Genomic DNA, 17,343 nt, shown 5'->3' with positions numbered 1-17,343 from the left:
TCAAAAGCAGACACAAACTGCTCAAACACTAGAAAAGGGATGAGCTATACTACAATTAAGCTTGTCAAAACTTTAATTTTCTCTTTTTAAATGGGCAATGCAGTGCAAAAAAATATCTAATTTGAAATGAGGGTTAAGGTATGACATTATGCCATACGAGAAACGTCCAAATTTGGCTATTTTCCCTTTCTGTAAATCTTGTGCCATTGTTTTGAGGGGGAAGAGGGGGGCTGCAATTAACAGTGATTATCTAAAAGCTTTCGGTCAATATCCACTGAAAGACTATTGGATCAGTGCTTTTTGAGGTATCCGTAAAATTATTTATACGCCCTATCAGAGGTTACTGCCACTATTTTTTTGGGGGGGAGGGGGAGGTTGGTCTTAGCTAAGAAAATATACATAATTGCTCAACATAATTTCGAAGGCTTTCATTTGACACCATACCACACTACTTTTGAGTCTGTAGTTTTCAAAATAGCGCTGATAACAAGTTATACTGGGTGATCCAGAGCACCCGTCCAAAATCTTTTCTTTTTCTTGGGATCGACCGAGAATTGAGCTTCAGGATTATAATATCGGGGGTAAATCGAAAGAATTCAATGAAAATACTTTCAACCACCCCTCCCCTCAAAAAACCTCATGGGGGAGGGAGGTTAAGGGAGGTACCCTTCTTTCCTTGCAAATTTCAAATTGAAAGGGTATGTTTTGACTTCGGATACGAATTGTAAGGACAGAAACAAGAACTTTGGTTTTATGCTCTTTTCCCTAAACCCCTAGTTTTTGGAGTTATGGAGCATTTTGAGGCATTTTTTGGGCAACTTTCAATTGGACACTGTAGGTGTCAAAATTATCAGATTTTCAAAATCTAAAAGTTTCCCAAGAGAAGTGAGAAATACTCTTTGGTTGATGTGGGCCACTACACCCTGAAAATGCTGAGGCTTTGGAGGGCCTTAAGTTGAAAGTTTCAAATGGCAAGGGTCTGTTTTGACTTTAGATATGGAGTGTACGTGAAAAACTATATATTATTGATACAGCATATGGCCTATTTGTCCCAAACTATCCTAGGACCCCATTTCCTCACAAGGAGCCGTGTATTTTTGGAGGGAAAAGGGGCAAAAAAAATTTGGGGATAATAGGCCATATGCCGTATCAATTTTATGTAGCTTTCCGCGGAGAATCCAAATCTGAGGTCAAGTCATACTCTTGCTATTCGAAACTTTCGACTTCAGGTCCTCCGAAGTCCCAAAATTCTTGGGGTGTTGTGACCCCTATAATTTTATGGTCAACAGGGGTCATGGTAAATCAGTAGAAAGTTATTGATCACTTCTCTAAAGAGCCTTTTAGACTTTAAAAATCTGATAATTTTGATGCCTTCAGGGTTTGCCCAAAAAATGCCCCATAATGCTCGGTAACTCCAATGAACAGGGGCTCAGGGAAAAAGCGCATGGAAGCAAATGTTCTTATTTCTGGTTGTACAATTCGAATCCGAAGTCAATACAAACCCTTCCAATTTTAAATTTGCGAGAAACGGGGAGTCGCCCTTTTAAACTCACTTCCCCACCCCAAAAGGGGGTTCTGGGGGGCTGAAAATATTTTTATTGAATTCTTTAGGGTTGATTTACCCCTATATATTTTAGAATGAGAAACAACTTAATCAGCCAAAATACACATAATAAAAGAACAACTTAATTTGGGGAAAAGGCTGCAAATAAAGAACAAAGAATAAACAAAACCTGGAACGTTTCAAAATAGTTACAATTTCATTTTCAACCGGAAAATAAATTAAAAATAAAAACGAGCCGTCGCTACGCTGCTATATGGAAATTTTATCGCCAGCCCCCTCTGGGAGGAAAATCTGGTGATAAGAGGCACAGAGACCATCAACATCAGCGCGGTAATTACAAAGTTTGTTCCTGCGCTTCAAGATGTTCATCATTTTGAGGAGAAGACGCGGAAAATAACGCTTTTCGGAGGCTAAAAGAACCCCGCACAGAGTATGGGCTCAGCGGCTCTCTATGAAAGTCGATGAAACTTTAATAGATTGATATAAAGTTCATAATTCAGGGAGCGCCAAAAAATTAGCTCACTTTTGCGAGTAGAAGCCGAGATATTCGCGATTGAACCCGGACTATTTTCGGTGCGGCGGAGGTAAATTCTCCGTGTCGTCTTACCTTGCTTGAGCACTTCGGCCAGGAAACCCCCTCTCCCCACGGTAGGTAACTACGATGCCGCATTGTTAACACTCACTCCTTTCCTTAGGACGCTCCGTTCGGGCTGTGCGATATGAAGTTCCCTGCTTCTCGCATTTCTCCCTTGCCGGCGCCGCCGGCCGGTTTAATCTGAAATGTAGTAGCTGAGACAGAACGGACAGATGCGGGGAGAGGGAGGGAGTACGGCATTCGCACCGGCCGAGCGCATAAGCAAGCACCTATCTACACGTGAGTGACGTGAGGTCTGATTGAGAACGCCGAACGAGAGGAAAGGGGACTCGGAATGCTGCGGGATGATAGAAAATAGTCCGGATTCAATTGCGAATATCTCGGCTTCTACTCGCTAAAATGAGCTAATTTTTTGGCTTTCCTTAATTATGAACTTTATATCAATCTATTAAAGTTTCATCGATTTTCATAGAGAGCCGCTGAGCCCATGCTCTGTGCGGGGTTCTTTTAGCCCCCCCGAAGTCAAAGCGATGCACCTCTGCATCCTGATGGTGCTGCAAGGCAGTCTTCTCTCCTTTCCCTTATCGATGCTGAGAAAGCCTCTTTTTCAGTACCTGGGATGTCTGTCCTATGCACCCGACTTCACGATCCTGACACTGTAAGTAGTAAACGACGCCAGCCACCAAGTCATTAGTTCTTTTTGATTTCAAATTGGACATTAAAAAACCGAGATCGTTAAATTTGGTATGCACAACCGAAAATTCATACTGCTTTAAAAAAGAGGGGTATGCAAAGCGGCCAAAAAGTGACCCTGCAGGGATTGTACGAAACTTTGTGGGATGATTGTCATCATGATGTACAGCGATTTAAAAATTCGGCAACACGCCCGACGCCCGATTTTGACGCTCGTTTAAGTACGTTTCGCGACTTTGTGTTGAAGAAAAACGACTAGACAAAACAAAATTCGTCAAAGTTCATGTTTTACGCTTTTTTGAAACTTTCACGTCATTTTTAGAAATTCAAGTAACGGCGGTGTTGCCGGTTTTCAAAGAAAACCACCGCTGCGATCACAATTGAAAGTAGTTCTCATTTAATCACATCTAGCTACATTGTTTACCCTAAACTGACCATTTGCTACATGATGTTAACAACGTTGTCTAATTTCCGTCGGAATTCGCGTAGAGTTGGGGTTGCCAGTTTTCAAGGAAACCGCCGCCGCAATCCCAAAAAAATGTATCACTCATTTTTTATCATTCACTCATCAGCCTTATTCTGCAGTTGGAATTGTCGATTTATCGAATCGATGGTTTCTTCTATCTCTTTGCAACGGCACTGGTGCCTGACAATAACGAGATATCGAATTTTAAAGCTACCGAATCACTTGAGCGGTCTGATGAGTAGTTCTTAGGACCTAGATCTATTGATCTTGATCTCGATACAATATGGATATCTCGTTATTGTCGGGCACCAGTGCCGTTGCAAAGTGGCCAAAACTTGGCAACAGTGGACTCAAATAAAATTTTCTTTTGCATACGTCTATAGAGCAAAATTTTCTGCATTTCTTGGTATAAATACGAGCTCTGTGACTGCATTTTTGCGAAAGTTGTGGATGTTTGAAGGTTACGACTTTAAAAAATGGCAACGCTGTTTCCCTGCGGTTTTCGCCGAAAAGCAGCCAGATGTAGGCTCAAAGTGACCTATACAATCATCCCACAAAGTTTCGTACAATCCCCGCAGGGTCACTTTTTGGCCGTTTCGCATAACCCTCTTTGCTAAGTATATTATTTATAAGTATATATATTATAAGTATATATTTTAGTTTTGAAGCTCAATTTTTGGCTGTTTTCGGGAAAAAGATAGCGGACAGGTGATCTTGAACACCCGGTATATGTCCTTTTGGAACAAAACCTAAAAAAACCTAAATTAATTTCCAACAGAATTTTAAGAACTTTCATTTGATACCGAATGTGATACTTTTGTATCAGTAGTAGTTTTCGAGGGGGTTATACGTCCTTCTTGGGGCAAAGAAGGGGAAAATAAGCATCCCTGTTAGGACAGGTTTTTTTTTCACAGCCTCTCCGCACGCACATGACAACAAAAAACTGATAGTAATTTGGCCGGATATAATTCTGATTTTAGATTATACTGATATTATACCGGGTGTCCGTAAAGTAACTGAAAAATGGGTATAATTTTTGAACAAAAAAAGATAGAAGGTCGCGGTTTGTGGCATTCTTCATCATTCAAAAGGGGAAATTTTTCGATGGGGGGTTTTTCCTGGTGGACCCCCCTGGGGGGGGGCCCCAGGGGGGGCAACTTCAAAAATTCAAATGGCAACCTCCATTTTTTTAGACATGGTTAAAAAGAACTTAAAAAGACAAGAAAAATGGCACAAATAAAATTAAAATCTGTTCTTTCGTTCAAAAGTTACAGCCGGTCAAAATTTTAAATTGACCACTTTTCAAAAAATCGCCGATGAGCTCCAAATTATCGAAAAAACAAAAACAAACCAGGAATGAAAAGTTTGAAAAGTGCTTTTTAGGAAGAGGAAAAACAACTCACGTTGTCACAAGTCTGGATGGCATTGTTTCAAAATAAAATTTCGGAAAATTCAACATGGCGGGAAATTTGAGGAAACGCAAAAAATGAAAATTCCAGAAACTGTTATCTTTCAAATACCCTCTAGTTTAAGGAAATCAAAGGTATCAACTTTTATTCCTTTATTTGGCCAAGTAAGAGCAATAATTTGCTGACTTTAAAATTGTCAAGCAGGGCGCCTTCAATCGTTGGAGCATGCAACATCACAGGATTAAGTGTGCTGTCAAAAAATGAAGCCGATGTGAAAAAGCGCTCCTCCTTTGGGATGCGTCAGAAATTTTCAAGGTCCTCCTCCTCAAATTTAAAGATAAAAAAGAAGAAAAGTAAAATTTAGCAATTTTTACCCACAAACTTGGCAAGCCAAAAAAACATGATTTATCCTGATAGGGTAGGGGCGGTTGACATTTTTAACATTTCTCTCTCTGAAAATTAAAAATCCAAGAATAATTTTAATTCTCTAACTCCTGGCACTCCAAGTTGGCAAGGAGGATATCTGCTACGCTTCCAATTCTAAAAACGCCGTTCTACTCTTGATTATTATCTGAATTGAGATTATCTTATTGACAGTCTCAATCTTATGATTTGAGACACCAATCTTTTCGGTAACATCTGATGCACTATCTGATGGATGACACTATTTACGAAGCTAAAATCAGTATGCTAAGTTCCCTTGATCATACTGCGTTCTGATTTAGTTTGCAATAATCAGAGTATTCTCGATTTACAGTAAAACTACTGTTTCCATTTTCCACCGGATTTTTGTTTGTTTTAAACTTGGTATCTAGTCATTTGACAAATGAAGTTGTGAAATATTAATTGGTTTTATTTGATAGTGCTTAATTTTGCTGTTGTGCTAGCTTTGCTTGTGCTTACTATTGCGTGCTTCATTAACTATTCATTTATTTTTTTGAAATGAAATTAACACAGGAGCTGCGTGTGCAATTAATATTAATGCACGGAGCCACGAATTCTGTGTGAACACTTAATCCTGTGATGTCGCATACTCCAACGATTGAAGGCGCCCCGCTTGACAACTTTCAAGTCAGCAAATTATTGCTCTTACTTGGCCAAATAAAGGAATAAAAGTTGATACCTTTGATTTCCTTAAACTAGAGGGTATTTGAAAGATAACAGTTTCTGGAATTTTCATTTTTTGCGTTTCCTCAAATTTCCCGCCATGTTGAATTTTCCGAAATTTTATTTTGAAACAATGCCATCCAGACTTGTGACAACGTGAGTTGTTTTTCCTCTTCCTAAAAAGCACTTTTCAAACTTTTCATTCCTGGTTTGTTTTTGTTTTTTCGATAATTTGGAGCTCATCGGCGATTTTTTGAAAAGTGGTCAATTTAAAATTTTGACTGGCTGTAACTTTTGAACGAAAGAACAGATTTTAATTTTATTTGCGCCATTTTTCTTGTCTTTTTAAGTTCTTTTTAACCATGTCTAAAAAAATGGGGGTTGCCATTTGAATTTTTGAAGTTGCCCCCCCTGGGGCCCTCCAGGGGGGTCCACCAGGAAAAACCCCCCATCGAAAAATTTCCCCTTTTGAATGATGAAGAATGCCTCAAACCGCGACCTTGTATCTTTTTTTCTTCAAAAATTATACCCATTTTTCAGTTACTTTACGAACACCTGGTATTTAACCCATAGTATTTTTCCGCCTAATTTTCCTCAAATGCCTGAACTTCAAATACTGTAAGCACTAAGGCTATGGATTATTTCAGTTTCTGGTTCCTTTAAAACTATGCCTGAAAACTTCTGCTTCGGATGGATCTCACTTTGTTTTACCAATCAAAAAGTAATCCAAATACAAAGATGAAACCATATGCAGAGAAATCTTATCATCATCACACAATTTTGTGATTAAAGGAACTCTTGCATTATGTTAGTATGTATTTTCAATTTTTCTCACAGGTATTGTGGATCGTTTCTCTCTGTTACAGGTGTTGAAGCGCTGTCTCGCGGTTGTTCGAAACTGAAAAGCTTTATTTCAAAAGGGTGTGCTCAATTAACAAACAAAGCTGTGTCATGTCTGGCGCAATTTTGTCCTAACCTAGAAGTAATCAATCTGCATGGGTGTTCAAATTTAGAAGACGAAGCAGTTGTAAACTTAGCTGTCCATTGTGCCAATTTGCATTATCTATGTTTGTCTGGCTGTCAAAAACTCACAGATAATTCCCTCATCATCCTTGCTCATCAGTGTCCACAAATCAATACATTAGAAGTGGCACGCTGTTCCCAATTCACCGACGCCGGGTTTCAAGAGCTTGCACGCCATTGCCGTCTCCTAGAGAAAATGGATTTGGAAGAGTGTGTTCTCATTACAGATGCAACCCTCATTCACCTTGCAATGGGGTGCCCAAGATTAGAGAAATTAGTGAGCAAAATTATTTTTGACCTTTAATGTAGTTGGTCGGTGTATCTCTATCATTAATTTTAAGTCAGCAGGCTTACAATTATTATTCGTTACCATTACTTTTATCCAAAGTTTCTGCCTCTTTTCTCCATGACATCTGTCATTGTGTTTCAAAATTAGCCTAAGCCCAGAGAGAAATAGGACCTAACAAGGTGAGAAAAAAATCGGAAACGATTATAGGTGTATAAAACTCCATTATGCGGAAATAACTTTATTTATACTACTAAATATATCCTCAACACTACTATTGCTAATACAATTCTATTACTTACAAGAAAAAGAATATTTACACTTTCAAGTATAGAGTAGGATACAAAATGCAGTCTTGCTAGCTAATGAGTAAAAAAAAATATTATGTCTGAGGGAGTGACTTTGAGAAGGGGATTATTTTCATTCCCACACAGTTCATTTCAGCATTGATACGCTCAATTGTAGTGGGAATAGAACAATGTTAGAAAGTAAATTCAGACAACTGGTATGGAAGGGCAAATTCTACTTGATTCTTGAATATCTCATCGTTTGTCAGTGATGACTGTCTATATCTACAGGGTGATTCAAAAGTCCCTTCCACCCCCTCTAACTTTTTGCCTAATTAAGGTAAAGATTTGAAACGTGGGGGATGTCCCTAGGTCCAAGGAACCTACTTTTTGACCCCCCTAAAATTTTACAGGGGGCCCCCTTGGGGGGGGGGGGGGCAACGGACCCCAACTCTTAATTTTCAAATGGGAAGACCCCCTTTGTGATAGCTTGTTCGAGCAGAAAAAAAGAAAACTTTTCGCGCATACCCGAAGTCAACATCTCAAACCATTTCAAAATGGCGGCTGGTTAAAGTTCAAAATGGCAGAAAATTCACACGGGTTATTTGTCGATGGATTTTCGCGAAAATCGGTATCTCAAGGTATTTCGACACGAGAAAAACGAATTTGACGTTAGATTTTCCAAAAAACCGAAATTTCCAAAATGGTCGCCGGTGAAAATTCAAAATGGCCGAAAATTGCCACCTCGGTTTTTTGCTGATGGATTTGCTGAAAACTTGGGATTTTGGGGTATTTTGGCATAAGATTAACATATGTGAACTTAGATTTCTAAAAAAAACCAATTTTTGGTCATTTTGAATTTTCATCGGCGGCCATTTTGGCAATTTTGGTTTTTTTTTTAAAATCTAACGTCAAATTCGTTTTTCTCGTGCCGAAATACCTCTAAATACCGATGTTCGCGAAAATCCATCGACAAATAACCCGTGTGAATTTTCTGCCATTTTGAACTTTAACCGGCCGCCATTTTGAAACGGTTTGAAATGTTGACTTCGGGTATAAGTGAAAAGTTTTCTTTTTTTCTGCTCTTTCGAACGAGCTATCACAAAGGGGGTCTTTCCATTTGAAAATTAAAAGTTGGGGTCCGTTGCCCCCCCCCCCCCCAGGGGGCCCCCTGTAAAATTTTAGGTGGGTCAAAAAGTAGCTTCCTTTGACCTAGGAACATCCCCCACGTTTCAAATCTTTACCTTAATTAGGCAAAAAGTTAGAGGGGGTGGAAGGGACTTTTGGATCACCCTGTATAAACTGTTGGAAGTAGGTATCTTAATTTACGCCGCTTTATTGATTTAAAAAAGAATCGATGTGCCCCCTCCCCCCTGCCCCTCCCCCCTGCCCCCTCCCCTCTGCCCCCTCCCCCTAGAGGTCACATAGATGTGCTCTCTAAACAAATGCCTCTTGTTTTCATTTTGCTGTCCATTCTTGCGCATAATGCTACTTCAAGAAAGTGACCGATCTCAGCAGGGAAGGGTGTACTCTGGGAGTTTCCTTCCTCCAGAAGGGGGAGGGGGTGTTTCGACTGCCCCTCAAATGAAAAATATATGCTCTATCATTTTAGTAAGAAACAATTTTATGAATTCCTCCCCCCCCTCTCCTCAGAAAAATAATATTCATGATAAAAGAGAAATAAACGCGAAAAATGCACTTTGTAAGGCGACTTTCAGGGCTAATCAGTGATACGCTCACCCTAATATAGGTACTTAAATTAGGGGGGAGGGGACAGGCTAATTAGCTGTCGAAGTTCACCCCTTCCCTTAAAAAGCTTACTCAAAACGTGAAGTGAAGGCGGAAAACTCGCAGGTCTTAGCTCATTTCAAAAGAATTATATCCATAAACCGGTTGGATTCATCAACAAAACCCACCACCCAACTGGAGGTGGCTGTGCATTGCAATCAACTCCAACTCCTCATCATATCAATTATTGTTTTAAAATTTACGTTTTATGTTTCAAAATTTCGTTCTGAAATTTATTAATCGTTTTTGGAGGACCATTAGTTTGTCGTGTCTCAGGCTCCGGGCTATTAAAAATAACCCTCCAGCTAGCCCAGCAATGCGTGGGAGGAAAAACCCGGGCACGCAAAAAAAGAAGTACTAAGAAAACTCCTAAGAGGCGAAAATATGGCTATAGCAAACTCTAGGTTTGCGTCTTCCCAATGCAACCTGCAGCTGCGCAGCCGAAGTGGCCAGGCAGGGATTCCTGCCTGGCCACCTCGGCTGCGCGGCCTCTTAGGAGTTTTCTTAGTATTATTTTTTTGCGTCCCCGGGTTTTTCCTCCCTTGCATTGCGGAGCTAGCTGGGGGGTTATTTTTGATAGCCCGGAGCCCGAGGCACGACAATGGCGCCCAACGTGGGGCACGAGTTGAGGTCAACTCATCTCCGAAGGTGGCGTGTGCAAAAGAGGAAAAAAGGACTGAAATGCCTTATCACTAGAGATGGTCCGGCTCGTGAGAAAGTGCAACGCGGAGTTGCCATAGCTGACAGCTTGTGGCACAACATAGTTGTTTGGAACTTCTGTCTTTCCCAACTTTATTTCATTTAAAGCGTATTTTGAGAAAATATTTAACATCTTTAAAACCCAAATTACAATATTTACTTTCTCGAAGGGAAATTTCAGTAAAATCTTAAAAATTTGTTTTGATTAAAGAATCAAAACAGAGAATTTCAACTTTTCAGTCGTCGCCTTCCTCAAGATCAGCGAAGATTTTGTCCTCCGAATGATCTTACTCAGGTGACTCACCAGCATCTTTATCTCTTAGGACTCATCATTGCATTCTAAAAGGTCAATAAAAATTTGTGGCATTATTTCTGCGGAGACCCGGTAGAAACCTAACGCTCTGTTAATGAACAATTTCCTCCCGTGCTCCTCTGGTAGTGATACTTCAGGTGACCCTATGTGAGCATTGTTCCAAATCGCAAGTATTGGTAATTCACCTGTTTTATATGGTTCCTCAGTGAACATCTATAAGGCAGTAGCAAGCTCAAATCCATGCTACAGTTGCTGTTGCACCTTATTTTGTTGAGAAAAGCTCGAACCATAGTTGATTAATATCGGATTTTTTTCTAAGAAGAATATGCAAATTCCTCTAGAAAAGCAAGTAGATAGTTCAATTCTGTTGTAGATTGATCAAGCAATTTAAAACTTGTAACAAACTGTAGGTTTTTCTCAAGTTTTGACATTACAGATTTTTGCCATGCACCAAGGAAAAACTGGTTGTGTCACAACTAGAAGACGCATGTAAATTAAGTAAAGCACCCCTAACTTATTTGCAATAGAGCTAAAATTATTGACTCCATAATGGTTGCAACTGTCTGTTTCGAAAAGTACAGTTTTTTCAAAGTCGTCTGCGTATCGAAAAAGGAGCACAAATACCTCCATTGACGATTAGAGACAAGATTATCAAGACAAGATTGTTCCTCTTGAAACTTTTTTATGCTTGGCTGGGGGGTCATGATAGGCAGTGTTCGAAACTTACAGGTGCCAACGCGCCAAATGCGCCTAAAAAATCGGCCATGGCGCCTAAAAAATGAAGGCTCTGCGCCAACGGGGCCACTAAAAATTGCCCCCTAAAAATCTGGATTTTTACAGGAAGCCACATAAAGAAAGGAAAACAATTCTATTTAAATTTTAAAAAACTCAGAATTGTCAGCACTACAAGTGAAAGCTTTTTTTATTACTAATGATATTAAGATGCGCAGCATTTAATGTAGTAACTATTATAATAATAAGATGATCATCAAACTTTTATTCTTCACGATTTCATTCTTAGTGCTTTTGTCTTCCCCAAGTTACAACTACTCACTAATTCTGATACGAAAATATCTTGCGTCTAACTTTTCGCTGAATGCGCCGTAATGTAGAGGCAAAAAGTAAATTCGGCCCCTAAAAAATCTTCAATGGCGGCTAAAAATCGGGCTCGATGCGCCACATGGCTTCTAAAACTCGAAGGTGAGTTTCGAACACTGATGATAGGACCCTTCAACTTTTCCCTTTCCGTTTACAATATATTAGGGTGAGCGTATCAATGATAAGCCCGAAACTTGCCTTGTAAAGTTCATTTTTTGCGTTTACTTCAATCTTTTCATGATAATTTTTTTTTGGGAGGGGAGGAGAAGGAGTACCCCCTCCCCCTGCCACCTCCCCCGAATGTTCACATAGATGTGCTCGCCAAACAAACGCTTCTTGTTTTCATTTTGCCGACCATTTTTGCGCATTACACTACTTCAAGAAAGCGGCCAATCTCAGCAGGGTGGGTGAGTACTCTGGGAGTTCCCCCCCTCCCCAGGAGGGGTTAAGCCGTCCCTCGAATTAAAAATATATGTTCTATCATTTTAAGAACAAACAATTCATGATAGTACCAACCACCTCCGCTTTATTGGCGAGAAATCGCGGCAAAACGGTCGTTCGCGCGTAAAGTTGAGATATTTTGACCTTTCAAACCTCTCTATTTTGAAATTGCGGTGGGTCATGGCCAAAGTCAGTTACATCTCTCCGGAACGAAATCTTACGACCTTTCAGATTGGTTCTTTGGAGGTTTGCTATGATATCAAGCCTTCTAGAGAAAAATCGAAAAATTTGTGGGGGCAGCTGGAATTTGGAGGATCTTGGGAGGGGGGGGGGCTTACTCCCAAAAATTCTTACTCAAAAAACTTTCAAAATTCCCACCGGGGGGGGGGGGGAGGTTACTCTTTGCTAACCTACAGTCTAGTTATTCTTTACTCATTCCACGGAAAACCATGTCATAATTCCCTTCACTCTCAGATCCGTGGCCTTTTCTCTTGGTTTCTGCTAGCACTGTTATGCTTACTCCGTGTTTTTTTATCTTCGACACAACCTCTGTCGATTTTGTTGATATCCCTTGGGCATTCCAAATTCAAAAATCAGTGTTCTTTCAGTTTCTTTCCATGGTTACCAAGGCATATTTGGTTAGATTTTTAACTTTGTATTTTTCTTCCGAGGATTGGGGAGTCGGCCCGATGCCCCAACCCCCAACCTGGAGGATTAGGGTACGATTTCGGAGTTGCCTCTATGAGACAGGTTGCGTTTATCATAGCTGAGAGCCCTGTCTACCCACCCTCTTTAAGGTAGGGGCTACCAGCTGGGGTTTGCAGGATTGCTGGACCTGTGACAGTACAGTCCCCAATACGGTTATTATTTTTCAGTAACATTCCTCAAGTTTCCTGGCAACTTGATTTAAAAAGCACAATTCTCCCAAGACTGGGGCGACCCTTCATAGCGGTGGTCATACCTATGTAAGTGGGTGCAAGTAAGTGATTTTATCAGAAAATTGCATTGCTCTTGCAGTATCACCGTACGTTACTTCTTATGGTGCATAAGAAAAAGAAACTGTCAATAATTTTTTCAATGAACTATTTTTGTAGTAATTTTTCATTCTTGCATTTTTCAAAAGTGGAGAGTGCACTTCGTTTGCAGGAATTTCCCAAAGTTTTTTTGAACAAGATTAGACCACAATAAACGAGTTCATAATGGCGTGATGGGGGCTTCCACTCAAACGCGTATCGGCGAGAGAGGCAAGACGGCGTCCAAGAGATAGTTCTGGTCAAAGGTTTGCTGCCTCGTCCGCATGACCCTCTTGCCATGATCCATGCTTCGTGCGAGCGTGCGTTGGTAAGGAGTGTCGGAGTATGAATTGTGGCAAGAGGGCCATGCGGACGAGACAGCAAACCTTTGACCGGACCTTCCTCTTGGACGCCATTTTGCCTCTCTCGCCGATACGCGTTTAAATGAAAGCCTAAATCACGCCATTTTCAACTCTTTTTTCGTGGCCTAATATTGTTAAAAAAAATTCGGGGAAATTCCTTTGAACGATGTGCACTCTCCATTTGTTAAAAATTCAAGAATTGAAAATTACTTAACAAGCTCATTTTTTTTCGAAACTGCTGCACCATGAACAGCTTTGTCGCATATTATGGGCAAGCTTCCTTCAAGTTTAAAAAATGGAGGACACTCTACCTTTGGTAGGACGTACCCAGGTACCCCATGTCTTTTTGAGACATGGAAGTGATCCTAATTATCCATATCCCTCGAGTGTAAGACTTGCCGTTGCTTACCGAAAGTGGACCATAATGAGAAGAGACACATGAATATTTTTTTATCTTAATGCTAGGCAACTCTTTATGACATGGTGATGAAATTTAGGTACTGACTGAAAGAGATGAATTTTAATTTTCAGAGTCTTTCACATTGTGAATTAATTACTGATGATGGAATTCGACACTTAACAGTATCACCATGTGCTGCTGAGCACTTGACAGTTTTAGAGTTGGATAATTGTCCCTTAATCTCAGATTTGTCACTGCAGCACCTTTATGTGTGTCACAATCTTCAACGCATCGAGCTTTATGACTGTCAGTTAATCACAAGGCATGCCATTCGCAGACTAAGGGTAAGTGATTATTTGATAAAATAAAAGCAGTTACTTACATGTTAAGCGGCGCCACAGCCTCTCATTGTGTACCATGGCCTTCTTGAAAATCCCCTGCTGTAACAGTTTATCTTTCGCCTTCGACTTCAGCCTTTAATGTTCAAAATTTTTAGTTCAGCACTAGAAGATTTCAAAATATGTCTATGATGGCAAGAGGTGGTTCAAAGAGGATTAAGGTAATTCTAATGAATTTTTGGCCCCTGCATTAAAATTTGATGTTTCCCACCTAATCTGGCTTCTGCAGTTTCCCTATAAGCTAAAAAACTGCCAAAAAAGACTCGATTCCAGGTTCTTCTGCCCCTATGGTAAGATCAAATTTTGTCGGAATAGAAAATTAGCCTCTTACCAAGAATTAGCGAAAGAATTTGATGAGGAAAGTGCTAACGCTGAGAACAGCACTAATTTTGTGCAAAGGCTTAACCTAAAACTGATAGGGATGGTAAATAACCTCAAACACGGCGCTTTGGCTCAGCATTTGCATGTTGCATACATTGTGAACAACACAGGGTGGGGGAGGAACATTACTTTTCGAGAAATCTGCCAAAACGGTCATAGGCGCAATTTGACTCGTGTAGAGTTTTGATTTTTTCGTGACCTGGCAATTCAAATTTCATGTTACCAGTATAAAATTGAAACTTTCATATCTTAGTTAGGAATTGATTTCAGTAATTTCTGTTGCGCCGATTGTGCTCCAGATGACAAAGTTTAGAAACATGCATCAGAATGCTAAAATTCATACTGTATCCACTGGTCTTTTTTTAAATGAAAAGGTGTTTATTTTTTCAAGTTTCTTTTAAAAAAAAATTATACATACGTATACATCTATAAAACGCCAGGGTTTAAAATAACCCGAATAAAACCGGCTGAAAGCTTTGGGCGGAGGGGGAGGGGGGAGCGGCACGGCTTAGGTGGTAAAATTGTGCTAAATCCTCACGATTAACCGGGGAAAGTAAGGTCATTAAAATTCACAATATTTTAATGAGACTGAAAAATTTAAGGTCCAGTTAAGCTGAATTCAGTTGAGTTCACAAACAAGTGTGATCTACCGAAGAAGGGTAAAATGACTGAAAATATAATGGATCTCTCGGCGCAACCCCAGCTTAGTATTCCAGTGCATCTGCCTTAACTGAACTTTCCTTCCCCTCAGTCTTGTATTGATACTTATGAGAACTCAAATTTTGGACTCTACTTGAAATGTTTGGAATTATTTTGGTCTTGTTATTCTTGTGAAATAGCGTGGACCCAGCACTAATTCACCACCTTATAACATACAGCTCGGGCCACATTTGTGTTGATTTTTTCCTTATATATTTATGTAAGTATATTTTTAATGGTATATTTGAGTAATTAAGTTTAATTTACTTTTATTATACGCATGATTTTAATTTTTATTTTCAGATGCATCTACCTAACATTAAAGTACACGCATATTTTGCACCTCTAACACCACCGCCATCCAGTGGAAACTCAAGACAGCGGTATTGCAGATGCTGTGTTATTTTGTGAAAATAACTTCCTCTTGACTTTTTTCTGCCAGCCATCATCTTCATCCTGTTTTCAATGTCTTTTTTTATTTTTTATTGTTGGTATTTTATTGAGTAGTCTAGCCATCGAAACGGAAATATTTGATATTATCTACCTTTATTGAGCTTTTCGCCCTCAATTTAGTTAATTGGTCTGGATTTACCTAACTTAAACGTACATTTCCTTTTCTTTCTCTTCTTCTTTATTTCTTTTTTCCATAGATAATTTAGATTTTCTGTCTCATGCAAGAGCCTAATGGTCCAAACCAGAATATACATCAAAGAACATTTTGAAACCGCTTTCCTTCTCCTGGACGAACAAACTTTTGACGTACGTTCTTTCTCGTCTAAATTTGAAAAGAAAACATGCCATGCAAAAAATTACGTTGAACATCGATATATTTGTTGCGGTAAATGCAGAAACCTGGGCACATTGCGATCTGCCTAGGCTGATCGCGATTTTAGAGAGTACATGCAATCCGCAAATGTGCATACCCCTAGTGCCCGTCAACACCCCTAGACCCCTGAGCGCTTATCCGTCCCTGCTTACACCTACACCGGGTTGTTACACACTTCGTGTTGAAGTTATGGAAATAGGATCTTTGGCTTCCAGTGAATGCTAAGTTTTTAAGTTTTGACAATGCGTATACCATAGTAATTCTCAAATAAGGTACCCATTCTTATCAAAGCTTCTCTTTTTTTTCTCTTTTTTTAAGTAAATGAGTGGAATCAGAGTCTATAAATCAGCAGTAGCCGTTTCATCAAGACAATCAAATCACAGAAATTTTAAGGTATGTCTCCACTTTTTACTCGGTGATTTTTAATTCTGTCTCTTTTTGGTCGAGTTTATGCTTTGAATGCACCCTAGCAGCACAAAGACGTAAAATCGACGCACAAAAGAAAATTCGTAAAAAAAGACGTAAAACAGACCAAAAGTGAAATGCCGATGTAGCCTTTTTTACAAGAATAATTCGGAAAGAGTACAATATTTTTACGTAAAAAGATCAAGTTTTTTTTACGTAAAAAGTTATATGCAAGAAAACTCCTGCTTCCTAAAATTGACTTAAATGATAAATCGTGAAGAAAAAAATAAACTTTTTACCTATCTGGATCTGTCATCAATTAATTCTCCTTGAGATCAACTTTCAAATTATTATCTACCTGTCGGGAATTGAACCTGGGACCTGACTATCAAGATTCGAATGCGCTACCTACTGAGCAAACGAGGCTTCTGTATGAGAGGGGCAAATTTGCGCTGTATAAGTGAATATTAATATTGTTGAATATGTGTGAGAACGAATTGCTGAATATTTGTGCAATTTGGAAAAACTGTATATGGGCAAAAACTAATATTTATCATGGATCTTTTAAAGATAGTGTAGGTACCTACTTTCAAAAGTACCTTTGTTATTCATTAATAATATGTGAAAAAAAGTATGTACACCAGTGTTCGAAACTCACAGGCGCCAACGCGCCAAATGCACCTAAAAAATCGGCCACGGCACCTAAAAAATGAAGGCTCCGCGCCAACCTGGCCCCTATAAATCTGGATTTTCACAGGAAGTCACATATAGAAAGAAAAACAAATCTATTTGAATCAGAAAAAACTCAGAATTTTCAGCACTACAAGTGAAAGCTTTTCCTATTCTTCACGATTTCATTCTTAGCGTTTTTGTCTTCCCCTAGTTACAGCTACTTACTTCTGTTTCGAAAACATCTTCGTCTCACTTCTCATTAAACGCGCTACAATATATAGGCAAAAAGTCAATTTGGCCCCTAAAATATCTTCAATGGCGCCTAAAAATCAGGCTTGATGCGCCACATGGCTCCTAAAACTCAAAGGTGAGTTTCGGACACTGATGTACACTGTAATAATTTGTCCCCCTTTTTTGG

At 39.5% G+C, this 17,343-nt stretch overlaps 1 protein-coding gene across 5 annotated transcripts in view; it reads left to right on the top strand.

Moving 5' to 3' along the window:
- The window catches only part of LOC109032001 (uncharacterized), a 62,232-nt gene extending 45,134 nt beyond the window's left edge, over positions 1-17,098 (top strand). For all 5 annotated transcript variants that reach the window (XM_019043873.2, XM_019043874.2, XM_019043876.2 and 2 more), the window contains 3 exons: positions 6,701-7,134; positions 13,676-13,888; positions 15,326-17,098. In XM_019043873.2, coding sequence (XP_018899418.2) covers positions 6,701-7,134; positions 13,676-13,888; positions 15,326-15,433 — 755 coding nt within the window. In that variant the 3' untranslated portion in view covers positions 15,434-17,098. The remainder of the gene's footprint in view (positions 1-6,700; positions 7,135-13,675; positions 13,889-15,325) is intronic.
- The last annotated feature ends 245 nt before the right edge of the window (positions 17,099-17,343 follow it).

The sequence above is a fragment of the Bemisia tabaci genome, chromosome 2 (genome assembly GCF_918797505.1).
Source record: "Bemisia tabaci chromosome 2, PGI_BMITA_v3".
NCBI classification, from domain to species: domain Eukaryota; kingdom Metazoa; phylum Arthropoda; class Insecta; order Hemiptera; family Aleyrodidae; genus Bemisia; species Bemisia tabaci.
The sequence above is the reverse complement of the archived record's forward strand: the minus strand, read 5'-3'. Positions and strand labels throughout refer to the sequence as shown.